General features: G+C 40.6%; 1 protein-coding gene across 2 annotated transcripts in view; it reads left to right on the top strand.

The window, feature by feature from the left end:
* The window catches only part of STK32A (serine/threonine kinase 32A), a 70713-nt gene that overhangs the window by 37382 nt on the left and 17870 nt on the right, over positions 1 to 15461 (top strand). For both annotated transcript variants that reach the window (XM_019478341.2, XM_006265029.4), the window contains exons 6-7: positions 2238 to 2275; positions 13590 to 13679. In XM_019478341.2, coding sequence (XP_019333886.1) covers positions 2238 to 2275; positions 13590 to 13679 — 128 coding nt within the window. The remainder of the gene's footprint in view (positions 1 to 2237; positions 2276 to 13589; positions 13680 to 15461) is intronic.

Below are 15461 nucleotides of genomic sequence, written 5' to 3'. Positions count from 1 at the left end.
TTACAACTACTTTTATAGGTAGAGCAGTAATTCAGCTAATATAATGAAGATAACATGGTCCATCCTCAAACTTTGTAAACTGTATGGACTGCTTCATTGCCTCTGTACCCTTTCTTTGCCAGCAGCTGCCGCCACTGTTGTTCTGTCTGTTGTTGGTAAAAGGAGAATGTGTGTTGATTTTATTTACTGTATAATAAGAGTCAGTAATCAGGCTTCCTGGTTAGGCATGTTCTTTTCCATATGGGGAAAATTCCCCTTTGTAAAGGAACAATTTAGTTCAGGACTAAAGAGACTTAAGTTGCCCATAGGCCTTGTGCTGGGCCTCTAAGGAGGGGTAGATTTTACCAGTGAAGAGGGATGTCATGTATAACTGGTTCTGGATGACATGTCCTTCCACTGTTATGACAGATGTATCTTTTTCTTAGATTTGGCCCCATAACACTGAGTTCAGACACAAATTCTCTGACAGTTTGGAATGGCTTGACTGAAGTTTTATATGATTAGTGTCTTGTTTGGCTTTACTGATCCAAAGGAAGGCTTCTTTATGCCAGTCAATATAGTTAGATATAAACAACACTTTTTTGTCTTTAGAGCATTCCTAACATTGCACTTTACATGATGGAGACTTTTTATCCAACAGCATAAAAGCACCTTCATTGGGCTAAGCGTGGTCTGAGATGGGTTCTTTGATGCTGGGCATGAGGACTTTGATGATGCATTAGGGATAATAGCTGAAAGTTGTGGTGAGTTTTCTGCTTCATTCCAAAGCATGATTCTCTTCTGTGATTAGGGGATGCTTCCTAATACAATGCTCCGACTGGGGAGCATGTATATATGCAAGTATGATTTGGTTTCATCTTATGAATATTATTTTTACTGGAAGCCATCTTTGTGAATTACAGTATACACACGAACATAGACTGGGGAAATTACATCTACAGAACATCAAGGGCTATAGGCATTGAGCGGCTGTCCTCCTCTGTTGAAACAGTGGGGTTATTACCGGCTGGGCCATTGTCTTTTGACAGAAAACTGTCTAGGAGTCACTATAGGACTGTAAGTTTCCCTTCCACCTCTAATACTTCAGTTGAGCTGTTTGTCCACCTGTCCAGAGAGAAACGGGGATACTTCTCTATACTGAAGTAGGGGCAGGGAGGACTCTGCTTTCTTTAAGGATTCACTGACAGGTTCATTTGTTCAGGAGTTTGCTATTTTCCACTGATATTTTTCTAACTTCTTTTTTTAAGAGAAAGGTGTGTTTTCAACTATGAAATTCCTTTTCTCATCCTGTGTTTCCTTGCTTCATTGGTTACACGGTCCATGAAGAGTTTAAGGAGCTCCCACAACTACCTGATCACTGGGAGGGCTGGATGTGTCCAAGCAATTAGAGGGCTAAGGCACTGATTCTGGTATCTAGATGACAGAGTTCAGCGTCATTACCAGTTGAGGTCAGAGGTAGGGCCTGCACGTATGAGCTGGGAGCAGTGATTAGCAGGGATCTGGCTGGAGGGGTGGGGGGCTGTGGGTCAGGAGCGAGGGGAACCAGTGGGCATGAGGGCTGTGGGTTGCAAGTAAGGGGCATCAGCAGGGATGGGGGCCTGGGGGTGAGGAGTGAGGGGCACTGGCGGGGCCAGGGGGGGCTGTGGCTTGGGAGGGAGGGGCACTAGCTGCTCAGCACTAGCACTGGCACTGGCACTAGCTGCTCAGCACCACAAAGCAGTGTGTGTGTGGGGGGTGACACCTGCAGCTGGATCCGTGTCCTGGGGAGCGAAGGGGGTGGGAAGAGCTCTGATTTTCTATGATAAAAAAACCAAAAATATATACATATTTAGAATTTATTTTATTATAAGGATTGAGGCACCGGTAGCTTTCCAAATTGCTTTAAAATGGTAAATATATTAATAAAACATTATGTTCAATTGATACCCACATATATAGTGGTGTTTTGTTTAATCACGGAAAAACACAGATTGGAGGTTTTTCTTTAACGAGAGAATTTTGGATTTTATTTATTTATTTATTTAGTAATTTATTTATTTCATTTATTTATATCTAAATTACACCGCCCAGAGGAAGTAATATGGAAGGAACACGCTCAGAAGGTCTCCAAGGCAGAATGCCTTGAGGAGCTGGTTTGTACTTACCATCTAATATAACAAGAATTTTGCTTCCACAGTTGTGCTGCATATCACCAGTCTTTGTTGACATCCCTTTCTCCTCTCCTTGTCTTTTTCTAGGGACATCAAACCTGACAACATTTTACTGGATGAACATGGTAAGTACCAATGGTTTTGTGGTAATTTGGTAATGTTTGTGAACCTGGGAGCACAAGGTGCATGACTAAACTAGGAGTGATCTTAATTGTATTGTCTTTTGTGCTGCCCCGTCTATTGTAGACAGGGCAGCGAAGATTGTAAAGAAATCCGAAAGCGGAATTGTCTTTTGAATTTGGCTTCTCTTCAACTGCTTTTTATGTACCACCATCCTGCACAACACAGTACAAGTCCTGTAGTGTTGCACTGATACCGGACTGTCTTCTGTATTAGCGTCCCATTTTACCTAGTCTTTCGATAAGTGCCACCAGTGACTGTAATTCAGTGTCTGCTCTGGAAGTCATTATTATACACAGGTTTTGCTGACTGCAGTTAATGTTGTCTGACGCTTCCTATTATTAGACCTTCTTTTCAGTTGTTTATAACTTAGACTGATCATTTGGGCTGAATTTTTTCATGCCAGATCACGTCAGTAAAAGTTGGACGATAATGCATACAAGCAAGCAGAAAGAATTTTGACCAGGAAATCTGAATTCTGCCCTTTCCTCTCACTTTTAAGTGCTAAGCTTAGCAGCCGTAATGTCTTTTAATATAATTGTGTGCATGTGCATAATACATATATCACTAGAGTTGTTACTTGATTCTGTCTCAGCTATGGCTCAAACTGAACTCCTGCATTACTCTCTGCAGTTTTTTTTTTAACCCTGGCAAAACTCCCAACAAAGACTTATCTGGTATTTATTAGCTTTTAAGATGTCAAAAAAGTACTTTATGCTCTTTATTACCTACTGCAAATCCACGTAACTGGCTCATTTGTGAGAAATCTTTATTAGCAATTGCAGTAAGCTGCTTGTATTGAAAAAAAGCTGTTGCAGAGATCATGGGATATATGAAAGTCATTATCACTTTAGAAGGTTTGATCATTTTTTGTACAGAGGCTGAAACTCCTAGAGAATTGCTATTGTTCTCATTTGTAACTAGGTTTGCCTAGCACCACCTGAGCCCATACTATACCTGTTTTGCATACGACCTCTAATTTCAAAGTGCTGGGTAATTATTTATTTAAGAACTGTCAGGAAAGCCTTTCCTGGCTTCCTTTGCAAAATGCACATCTCCCCTTGTCTTACTCAGTAGACTTCCTTCTCTGCCAAGGATGTAAGTAATACAGCAAGCCAGATTTTCTCCTCTCTCTTTCCGTCCTCACCTGCCCCAGTTCCTCAGGTGGCACAAATGGTCACAGTATCCAACCTGTGGATTCTAGGAATGGCTTAAATTCCTCAGGAAGCTGTGCCTGGCTTCAGAGTTGCTAGGTGCCTTTTATTGTACTGAGCAGATCTTGTTGCAGAGAAGAATGTGGCTTAGTTCACACATCCACATAAGTACAATATTTTCTAGATTACGTATATGTATTAACTTACCGTAACATTTCAAGGCACATTTGCTTTTGGTTGAGTGATTGCCTAGATCATTATTGCAAAGACTAGTAAGTTGCCCGTCAAGAATATCGGGGAGAGGGGAAGGGGAGATAGAGGGAGAGTGGGAAGCTTGCTAACCCTAACCCTAACCACCCGCCCCCCCTCACTGCCGCCACTGCCACTTCCCAGGAGCAGAGGGGAGGGGGGAAGGGGAAGCTTGCCCTGCTGTCCCCTCCACCCTCCCCCCCACCAGCACCCCGCACCACCACTGGCTCCAAGGAGTAGGGCTGAGGGGGGTGAGGCCAGCTGGCCTCTCCCCCCTGCTCCATCCCCTCCATTTGTAACATCACAGAAGCGCTCTGCTGCCTCCAGAGAGCAGGGTTGGGAGTGGGGGGGGGTGAGGGGGCATGAGGCCAGCCCCCCCCTGCTCTGTCCCCACTATCATGGTGGTGCTCCACTGTGGCACTGCCACCTCCTGTCTATAACGCTCTTGGAGCATTCTGATTAGTTGTTTCAGTAACCAATCACAGTGCTCCAAGAGCATTACGGACAGACAGACAGACAGACTATGCCCTTTATTATATTAGAATTCTTCTCACAAGCTAACTCAACCTAGGGAGAGAGAAATTTTTTACCAGCTCATGCAATTTAATTTATTTCTTGTGTTTTAATGCTCACTTTAGAAGGGTCACACCAATATGGATATAAGAGTCTGTTAGAGTCCCTGCACCAAGCAATTTTTGTGGAAAAAATTGTAATTTTGTTGGTTGTTAAGAATTTTCTTCAAAAATATTCCCTCCCTTTGCCACCCCCTCCAAAATGGCCATACTGAACATTTCCTGTTTCTGCTTTAACAAAAAAGCCATTTTTCATTGTGAAAAATTTTCAGAAGAAACCTTTTAACCAACTCGATTAAATATCATTAAAATGAATTGATATATGCAGAAAGATTTAATTCAATTCCTTGTGTACTGAAAAGCTCTTTGAGCTAGCAGAGAAAGACATAACAAGAACAAATGGTTAGAAGTTAAAGCCAGATATACTCAAAGTAGAAATAAGGCAAAAAAAAAAAAAAATTAACAAGAAGATGATTCAGCATTGGCACAAACTCCTGAGGGATTTTGTTATGCTTGTCTTCCGAGGGCTGCCCTTCAGAGAAAGACATGCTTTAGCCAAATGCAAGGTTTGGGGCTCAATACAGGGGTGTGTAGGTGAGATTCTAGTCTGACTTCCTGTATAACGCTGGCCATAGATAATCTAATGGTTTCTTCTGGCTTAAACATCTATGAATAATGAATATGGTGTTTTTCCCATGAATTTGAGACTGCTGGTGACATCTTCAGGATATTTGATCCATTTCCTTTAGTCTTTGACTTAGTACTGCCAAGAGAAGGATTCCTTTAGTCCATTTTCCTGCTAGATTGCACACAGGTGGTGAAGTCCATTTCTCATGAGCTAATATTGTTATCCTGTCTTGCAAGAGTGATGGGATACTTTGATATTCCATTGCCTCAATACTGCATTAGGGAGTGGTGCAGTGATGCATGAAATATAGATATGCCTAAGTGCCATTTGGGATGATGATAGGCTCTAAGCAGTTTTCATATTTTTCTCGGTTGTATACAGACCGGTCATTGGGGTTTCCTTCTCTGTCTGAGCAAGGTGCTAGACTTCCATGTCCTCTAACGAAATTAAGGAATTAAGGAAATTTACCACACTGCAGGTTTCAATCCTCCATGGTTAATTTAAAGGGAGGTTTGAGCACTCAAGCTTAGGTCCAAACCTGGGCTGAAGGCTTCTCAGACAAACAGTGCTTGAATTTGGGATTTTTTTCTACCCACTTTGCAGAAACATTCAGCTGTCCTCAATGTCTCTGCAGTGGAGAGTAGTGTTTTGACCAGGCTCTCTAATTTAGTCTGAGGTTTCAGCTGATTTAAGGTGATGACTTCAGAGTTATTTTTTGCAGATGTGCCCTTGACTTCAGTGTTCTTCTGTCTGTGACTTTTTTGTGCTCTCTTCCTCTCCCTGTGGGTCTTCCTTCATGGTAGCTAAGGTGTGTAATTCCATTCATGCGTGCAGAAAGCTTTTTACCTACAGTTCAAATTTTTCTTTTCCCCTGAGCAATTATTTTTGCAGCATCTGTATCTATATTTAGGCTGGTAGATTATGTTTGTTTTTCAATGTCTCTTTCCCTTTGGGATAGAATTGCAGATGCCTATTCCATGTCATATTTCTTTGCCTGCTTCATGCAAAAAACCTATATGGAGACAGTCTAAGAAAGCTTTGTCCTTTTTCACATGTATTTTCTTATTGTTGTAGGCTCTTGACTAAAGCCTATGGGCCAGATTCTTAAAGGTATTTGGTTCCCAGCCTCAAACTCTGGCCCTAAATGCATTTCCTTACACTTTGCTTGCCATCTGTCTAGCTTGGGGCATCCACTCAGTCAAGTTCAGCCTTTGGCCAAATTTTACAGCTGTGCAATGTATTTCTGTGATTTTACTCAAACATCTCCATGTGCTTGTACCAGAAGAGATTAGTGTTCATGTTATCAAGGGCAAAGCAATTGTCATCGATATTTCTCATTGACTAGGTCAAGGAAATTCTGGGTAGCCTGTGAGTGTCATGTCATCCTTGTTTATAGTGCTTTTCTTTGTAGATCTTTCTATTCAAGCCTATATGGAAATAATACTGCAATGTTACTCCACAAAATAATCCTAGATAAGGATTTAAGTGGGGCATAAATGGCACAGGCTATTTGCATAGGGGATACCTTTCTCCCTGTATAATAAATCAGGTCTGATTCTGCTTCCACTGAAACTAGACTTCAAGGGAGTTGGAAAAGTTGGGCATAGAAAAGAAAAATCCTGCAGTACTTGGACATCCTTAAATGATCATCCCAAGCATGAGATGATTTCATTTTTAATTACAAGCATGTTGCTTTTGGATCAATGGCACCACAGGCTCATCTGGGAATGACAGAATGCAATTAATGTACTTTCGCAGGAGTCATGATAATCATTTAAAAAGATTTGTTCAGTTCACTACACTAACAAACTGAGACAGTTGTGATGGCCTCTGTTTACATGTATTTCTTTTGCTTTTTTATGGGAGTTATTGTTCATCCCGTCCCATCACAGATACTATTGTACATACTATTGTATGTATACAACCAAGTAGATCCTAGTACAGGAGATAAGAATATTTCTTGCTTACATCACTCTCAGTTTGATCTGTAATGTGAACTATGCTAGCAACCATGAAGACAAGCTAGAATGATTAGGTTTAAGTACTTAAAACCTTTGCCTTGCACTCCTGAGGTTGCTTGGTCTTGGAATCGTGTATCACTGACCATGGCTTCAAACAGAGTGCATGTGAGCCCAGGGTAGAATTCAGCCCAATACATTTATTTCTCAATCAGTGTTGACACTGGTAGAGAGAGTTGTGGTTAGTGCATGGAACTAACTGTCAAGCCTCCTGGTTTCTGGTTTGACTTGTTATTTAAATCTGAGCATTGTAAGTATCCTTAACCTTGGGTGTCTCTAACTTCAAATTCTATACAATAATGGTAATAGTTAAAGCAAAGGAGTTTTGTGAGGTTTAATTAATCAAAGTTTTTTTTTTGTCTTAAAATTTTGTGGATTAAAGAAGCATTAGAGGGGCAAAGGGATTGTTATGTAATAACGGGATGGTTCCATTCGACTGAAAGGTGAATTTCTTTGCTTTAACATGCAGCATAGTTTTAATAGTTGCAAGCTACATTCTTTCACCAGTCTACCCCAACACTCTTATTTAAAAGTCATTTTCAGAAGAGCTGAGGCCTAGATCTTCATGAGGTCTGCAGGCCAGTTCTTTGAAAGAGTTCAGCACCCAGCTCGCTGCATTCTTTTGAAGATCTGCCCTCATTTGTAGATTCTGAATTGTTTTGAAAATTTTGGGCACACTGTAACCTCTCACTTCTGCCTCCCTGCAGGTGATGTCTTTTCTGTTCTATTCTACTTCTCATAGCATAACCATTGTTATTTTACCTGACTGCATGCAGCTTCTGACAAGCTGTGTTACATATTTTTGTGCAAGCAATTTATTGACATTGTTTGACAGAATTTTTATGTCAAGTGATACAAAGAGGACATCTTTGCCTCACAGAACCCCACTTCCAATTTGATTTCTCCCCTGATCAGTCCACATTTTTCAGTGGATAAAAGTTTCTAGAAAAGTTAAGATTTATGTAAATTATTCACTTCAAATAAATAATGCATCCACAGGAGCAAGAGTTCTTGCTTTGAATATGAAAGACTGAATAATAACAATAACCTCTATCATTCATATTTATTAATGTAATTTCCTTCAAAGAGGAGATGAGAGTTAGAGAGAAAATGAAAGCTGACAAAGGGTGGGAAAAGGACCATGCATTTGTCCTGGCTGTACTCAGCATCTTCCTTCAAGTGCTTTCCAAGGATTTGGTGCTGTGGTTTTTTGTTGAGAGTTGTGAGTGGGTGGTGGGTGGGGGATTGTGGCCTGCCTGTTTTTGTAAGGCTATCAAAGTAGAAAGGGTAACACATGTACTCTCTCTCAACAGTCGAAGGCTTATAGATGAGCTCTGACATCTCAGTCATGTTTTCTGGCAATACAGATAGCAGATTAGAGGGACAATGTTCCTCAAGTTTTCCTTTCTTCTCTCAAGTGGGCTTGAAACCTCACAACATTCAGAAGTTAGTGCCTCAGGCAGGATTAACCCAACCAAGGCTACGTACAGACAGGCAAAAAGCCCAAGCCTGAGTTGATGGTTCAATCTGCTCAGGTTAGTCTAAACTTCATAGATTGAACTGATAAACAAGTGAACAGACATTCACTCTTGATTCTGGAAATGCAGCCACATGCCTCCAATGGCCCAGGTGCCTGGAGCATGCTTCCCTGCTCGGCTGGAGCAGAAGGCTTGGGCCAAGGCTAGTCCACCCAGCCTGCAAGGAGGGGGTTTGTGGAGGAGGTGCGAAGCATCCTGGGATGCTGGGGGACCATGAGTTAACTTGAATTTGGAGGAGATTTAGGACAAAGGTTCAATAAACCAATTTAAACTAAATCAGTTAAGTCTGATACTACATCCATCCAAGTTTATCTTAAACTGGTTTTAGCCATTGAAAGCAGTTTCTGTGCACTGAACTTCTGTTCTGTTGCTGATTTGAACCGGTTTCTGATCACTCATACTAGTTTCTATGTAATTTTTGTCCCTAGCCCAAATGATCACTATACAGCAATCTGGTCTTAATAAAGCTGTTAGCAGAGATGCATTTATAGCAATCAGTGTAGACACTTTCCAGCTTCAGACCAGGCAGACTGTTGGTAGAAAGTACAATTGTAGAAATGTTAGAAAATTACTTTGCTAAATAACTTAAAAATTGTCAGCTCCTAATGAAGCCAGATGAGTTAACCAATAAGCTCTGATCCCAGGACATTTATTCTCAGATATTTTCTGGAATAATATTTTACTATTTACCTTTTGTCTGTAGCCTCTTCTTTTGTCTGGGGCTATACTCAGGGGTTATAGTGCTATACTCAGACCCCCTCCACCCCAACCGCCCCTCCGCTGCCCAAACCCCCCCAAAAACCAAAAAGAAGCAAACAACACCCTGCCCCATGGGAGTTTACTGTCTAATCAGTGATTATGGTGAGGTATAATGTTGTCCATTTAAGGTTTTGTAGTGATTCTGCTCTTCAAGTCTGTGGTGAAACTCTGATTTGTTTTTTATGTTCTTCTGTCCATATGTGTGTCTATATTTCATATACATTATTATGTACTGTGATTTCATATATTTCATATACATTATTATGTCCTGTGATTTAAGTTGGCTAGATAGGAGATAAACTTATTACATGGCCTTTGAATGTCATCAAGGCCCTGCTTTTGTTCTTGAATTTAGCCGGGTATATTACAAAATACTTGTGATGAGCAAAATGTACTTTGTCTTTGCAAGAAATTTTTAGCCAGCATTGTGGAGATGCACTTAAACTCTTTATCATTGTCCAGCCACAAAACAGTAGCTAATTACTGGAGGTTTTGTCCTTATTCATCACAAGAGGGTGGCCTTATTTTAACATATTAAATAAAAACAGCTGGGAATTCCCAGGGATGTTTAAACTATGAGATTCAACTTTCATAAGCCATCTTGTTTTGGTGATTTAATATCTTTGGTGAAGAAAGGAGAAACAATAAATGTTTTTTTTTTCATCTAGCAGAAAAGAGGTGATGAATCTGCAGAACACAGTCCATACACAGAGCCTTGGTCTGAAGCATGCAGCTCTTGAGAGTGTAATCCTACTGAGTGCTAAGCACACACAACCCCCATTGAAGTTTACAGGGGCTGAGAGTGCTTATCATCTTACAGGGAGATCATGAACTCACCATGAAGTGGGGACACTCTCTAAGTGCTGACTGCCTTGCAGGATTGGGCTCCATGAGTCAGAAGGAATTTCACTGCCTTGTGTTGGCCATCAACACCAGTCTGCAGGGTGGTCTGCCCAAGTATGGCCAGCTGAGGTGCCTATGCACTCTCTTGTATACTACAGGAGGACTTTAAGGGTCTGTGTAAACTGCCATAGAAGACCACCTTTGGGGCACAAGGGTGTTACACAGCTGTATTTATATGGTTCCACTGGCCCCAACTGTTATCAAGTTATCCAAAAATGTATTCAACCAACTTTGCATCTTTCTAGTTGGAGAATCTGATCCTATCTTAAAGCCAATGTTGTCAGGCTTAGAACATTAAGAAATGAGAATCGGATCAACACAGAAAATTACCATTCATCAGCATTCAAATTATGGAGCAAGTGTACTCAGGATCATATTTTGAATCTGTCAATGTACTAAAAAATGATGTATATAGCTCTCTTTGGGCCAGGTGTTGCTGTCCTCATTATAGACAGCCCCTCTACCAATCTCTGCCTGGGAATAACTCATAGAGTTTCATTCTTGTTCTTACTTTTGAGGGTCAGGAAGAATTGCCTAGTTTATACACCCACAGGAGACGTTGGTAATCCAGCTCCCTATCCCACCGGTCCCTGTGCTCTCTGCCTGCCAGCCCTGAGTTCCTACAAGCCTGTTTGAAGCCGCCTTTACCTTTTGGGAAGACACGTATTTCCATTTTCTCTCTGTGTCGCCCTAATGAAAATACCGTGTATTGATGTTTCCCGTTCCCTGCCCCACAAATGGATTTCACAAGATTTAGTAAACATATCATGTCCAACCACCTAATTTTGTTGCTAAGATTTCATCTAAGCAAAAATATTTGGGGCAGATCTTATGTCTTTCTAGAAACAATTTGGGGAGTAGTATTAAATGCATGATATTACAACAGAGGAAGATATTAGCTAAGGTAGAAGGTCGATGCTTGTTGCTTGAACAATGAACATATCTGAGAAATGTGGAACTTTCCACCTAGAATAAATGTTCTGTCCTGGAATGTGCTGAACACCTGGGAAAAAAGTCATCTTTCTGGCCTTGGCAATTGAAGGTCATTAGGATAGGTAGAGACAGTTTCCCTGTAACAAGATCTGGCTAGGACTGGATGAAGTTCTTTCTTGATAATACAGAACCTCTTGGTTGTCTTCTTTAAGTAGGTGGTATTTGCTGTAGCAGATTAATTTATTTGGAAGCCATGGTGACCGACCCCAATATAACATGGCAACAGAGCATATGAAGTGTCTCAAGAATACATACCTTCTATCAAATTGTTTTTTAACTGTGATGGCCAAAGGGAAAGTGAAAGGGTGAAGTAATCAAGAGCAATGTATGCGTTGTACGGGGTCAATTCTCCCATTTGTGGGAGCTATCCATATGCATACATACCAAGATAAAAACTCTTCTATAAATTGGTGGGTGTTCAGGTGCTATATTTACTTTGATTACTAAAAGTTGGAAAAACATCACATTAAAACACACTTCACATTGAAATTCTGCCTAAGAGGCAGGCTATTTCAGTCACCATTTCTTCCTGGCATTCTGCTTGTCAACTCAGCAGTAGTGATGGGGCTGAATTAACTAGTTTTGCCGCTCATTTGGTTTCTACGGGCTAATACATACCCAGAGTTTGACCACAGCTCCTTGGTTTGTATCAGTGGTGCCTGATATTCCAAGGTGATTTCCCATCCCAGTACAAGGCAGGCCCAGGATTTCTTAGCTTTGGGATCGGAGGGGGTTGCTTTCAACATAGCTGATTTTACATTCTGCACTGGCTTGAATTTTTGAGTGGTTTCAGCAAGTAGCCTATTGCAGAACACATTATGGTAATCTAATGCCATAGTCTAACTATTAAATTGATTGGTTCCACTTGGTGTTTGCAGTTTTCCCCCATTATAAATAACGTAGCCTTGTGCACCCCCTGCCTTGCAAAGTTTTAGAGGCATTGGGCTCGTTTGGAATGGCCATGTGTTAGTTCTCCTTCTCTATGGGCAGTCACTCTTAAATGAATACTTCCAGGAAAAATCCTGATTCATTTGAATGGGATGCCTGTGGCATTTAAACATTACATTAATTAGTCTTATTTCTTGAGATTTAATAACAATATAATAATTCAGCCATCTACTACACTATTACCATGTTCTTAGTAATGACAGTTATGCTATAAGATATAAATTTAAATGCAAGGCTTTGGATTTGATCATTTGGATGTAAATTCTCTCTTGTTCAATCAGTGTTTCCTTCAGCTGTTGTCCATTACCAGCATAGCCATTTTTTCTCTTATGTTCTCACCTCCTGAATGCCTTTTTCTGTCTCTTTCTATCATTGTCTTTTATGTCACATGTTCGACTGACTAATATTCAATTGACGTTCTTTATATTCCTTTGGGGAGGTGTTTCATGGCATGCATCAGGATAAAACTACTGCTAGGAGACCAGAAAGCCTGAACTTCTGTGTATCACTTATGATGTTTATGTGGAAATTGTAATATTCTTCTCTGTTAAGGTTTTGGCCTAAGCCTCTTCTACTTCACCCCCCATATTATACCTTCCTGAAAAGGCAATAAATTGGTGCCATTTAGGAAATTAGTCATTGCTTGGATTCCTGCATGGTATAAAGTATATATCATTTAAGAGCCCCATCCATGGACCCAAAGCCCTGTAGTGCTAAGCACAGAACAAAAAGACTGTCTGTGCTTTGTTTTCCAGTCTGCAGCATGTGCTGTTCATTTTGGGCTGGAGAGCTAAGCAGAACAGTATTTTGTTTTCTTATGTGCTTTGAATTCATTGCTAAAAGAAATGCTAAGATAATGTACATATTTTCTGTAAAAGTATTTTTCTCCTCTTCGTCTTCATATGACTGATGAACGTAGGTTAGGTCTGGGCTTAAACTCCCAGCAGCACTAGAACGCAATGCAAGACGGATAATAGAGCTGCTCAAAAATTTTCCAACAGACTGATTTTCATCTGAACAGAAATGTTTGATGTTGATCTAAAAATGTTCTCCTGAAACAGAGTACAAAGAATTAAATGCATGAGATGACAAATGGGCAAGATTTTCACCAGGCTAGCTGGTCATTGTTTAGTGCTCAAATACATTATGCGATAGTGGAACTTTTTTCATAGGAAATTTTAATTTTCCTATGGGGAAATCCAAGTGACAGCTTCTTGCCTCAGAAACTATTCAATTCCTTTTTTACCTGTACATACATACAATTCCTTTACATGCAGAGAAGCATGTAAACTCACGAGACCATGCCGTAGCCTACAGGTCAAAAATGTTCTGCTCCTTTCCCAAAGTGGAATTTTTCTGGAAATCCTTTTCTGTAAGAAGTGTGTTGCTGTTTTTACTTTCCATGTTAATTCTGGATGATGATTATTTTTCAAAGTGTGATCATTTTCCTGGAAAGAGATGAGTCATTTATTCAGTCAAACTTTTTTTTTCTTTCAGGACACGTGCACATCACAGATTTCAATATTGCCACAATGCTGACTAAAGAAACACAGGTCACAACTATTGCTGGCACCAAGCCATATATGGGTAAGATTTTAGAAAGGTTGAGGCTACTTGAGTAGCTATTCTTTGTTAATACCCATCCTTGAATCAAAGACTGCGCAGGGACTGAAGCAAAATCCTTTTGGAAAGTTTGAGTTCCTTTTGTTCTTTTTAAGTAGGAAAAACATGTTGCAGTTTGAAATGAGTGGCTGTGGATGGGAATGAAAAAGAAAGGGAAATCTTGATTTCTAAGATTTTTCCCCCTCATGTCACTGAAATAGTTTCTCACTGGTTTAGAAGTAGAATTAATGCTTTACACAAAGGAAGAGCCTAGCACAAGTACTAATGTCAGTTTTGTAAAGTTTGTTCAGTTTTCATGTGTCTTTGTTAAGTTTTCTTATATCGGTTGTAAAATAAAATCGTTAAATTCTTTTTAGGCTCTCAAAGCATTGTATGTACATTAGTCAGGCTTTACAGCATTTCAGGACTCAGATGCTGTACTTTATTACCCCAGGTTACAGGTGGATTAGCTGAGGCACTAAGGGCTGCTTCTTGGTTAAATCAAAGTAATGGCCCAAGCCTGCAAGTATTTGCTGGGAATTGCAAATGAATACCTTGCAGAAGGTACCTGCATGCCCCCATGAAGGTCTAAGCCTCCTTTGAACTCTGTTTGAACTCCGTTTTATTACTCTGGGTTTAGACCAATAGTAAGTGGAAATCAGAATTCGGCTTGAAGATTTACATGTAGAGATCATACTGAATGCCAGGGAAAAGATGGGCCAGGGTCCCTATTATCATTCGATGCTGATGTGAATTAGGAATAACTGAATTCCTAGCAATGAGCTTTACAAGGAAAGAACGGGCTCCAGCTGTGTGTTTGACCGCTAATGCAGCGTCCTCTGCCCTGAACTCCATTCTGCTCCAGGGATGAAATGACAAGGGAAGAACAAAGCCACTTTAGCTACATGCTGCTGTATAGATGTTATTTCAGGTGAAAACATGCTCTGCACACATAAAAGAGAGCAGTAAATTGATACGAACTGTGTTTCAATCTCACGCGGAAGACCCTCATCTTTGCCTTCTGGCTGTCAATGGGCTTGTCACCACCTATCAAGCAATCAGCTGGCCTGTCATCTGGGAATCAGGTGCACAAGGGAGAGCATTTGTAAAGGATCAAAAGGGAAATGAGGACCAGCAGGATGAGTCCATTCCCCAGTGCATGGTACATTTGTGCACTGACCTTCTGCACTTCTGTATATTGAGTGTAATGTTCTTGTTAGGAAAATGTGGTACAAGTCTCTGGGTTCCCACTGAGCAAGTAACAGGGTTGGTTGCTATAGTAACAACAAGGAAAGGGGCAACCGTTATTTCTTCTTTTATTGGTTCAAGAAAAATCCAGTTGTTGTGTAAATTTGTCCTACAAAGTAATGTCACTGATGGGTTGGTGCCCGTTGTGGTAAAGATAAAAATAAGATAATGGATGAGTTGCTAACCCCCAGCTATAGGAGCTTCTTCAGTTCAAGCAGAGCCCTGTGTTTTTGAAGTTGAAGGATCAGAGCTGTGTTCCTCATGCCATGGATGAGTGTGACATTGATACAGTCATAGTGAAAACAGCCCTGGTCTCACTGGAGGGGAGGACACTGTGGTTAAGCCAGACTCAGTGAAGTCAAGCCAGACTCAGTATTTAAATGGTAGGAAAGGCAAAAAGAAATCTTGCTAGTGATTGGGGTACAGGATGTCGCTAAACCATCTTTGGAGCACAAATGCTGTTTCTTGCTTCCTCTGAATGCTGTTTCCGAAATGACTAACTTTTTGGCTTTGAAATGC

Source organism: Alligator mississippiensis, chromosome 9, assembly GCF_030867095.1.
Source record: "Alligator mississippiensis isolate rAllMis1 chromosome 9, rAllMis1, whole genome shotgun sequence".
NCBI lineage: Eukaryota > Metazoa > Chordata > Crocodylia > Alligatoridae > Alligator > Alligator mississippiensis.
This window is presented reverse-complemented; position numbering and strand designations above follow the sequence as displayed.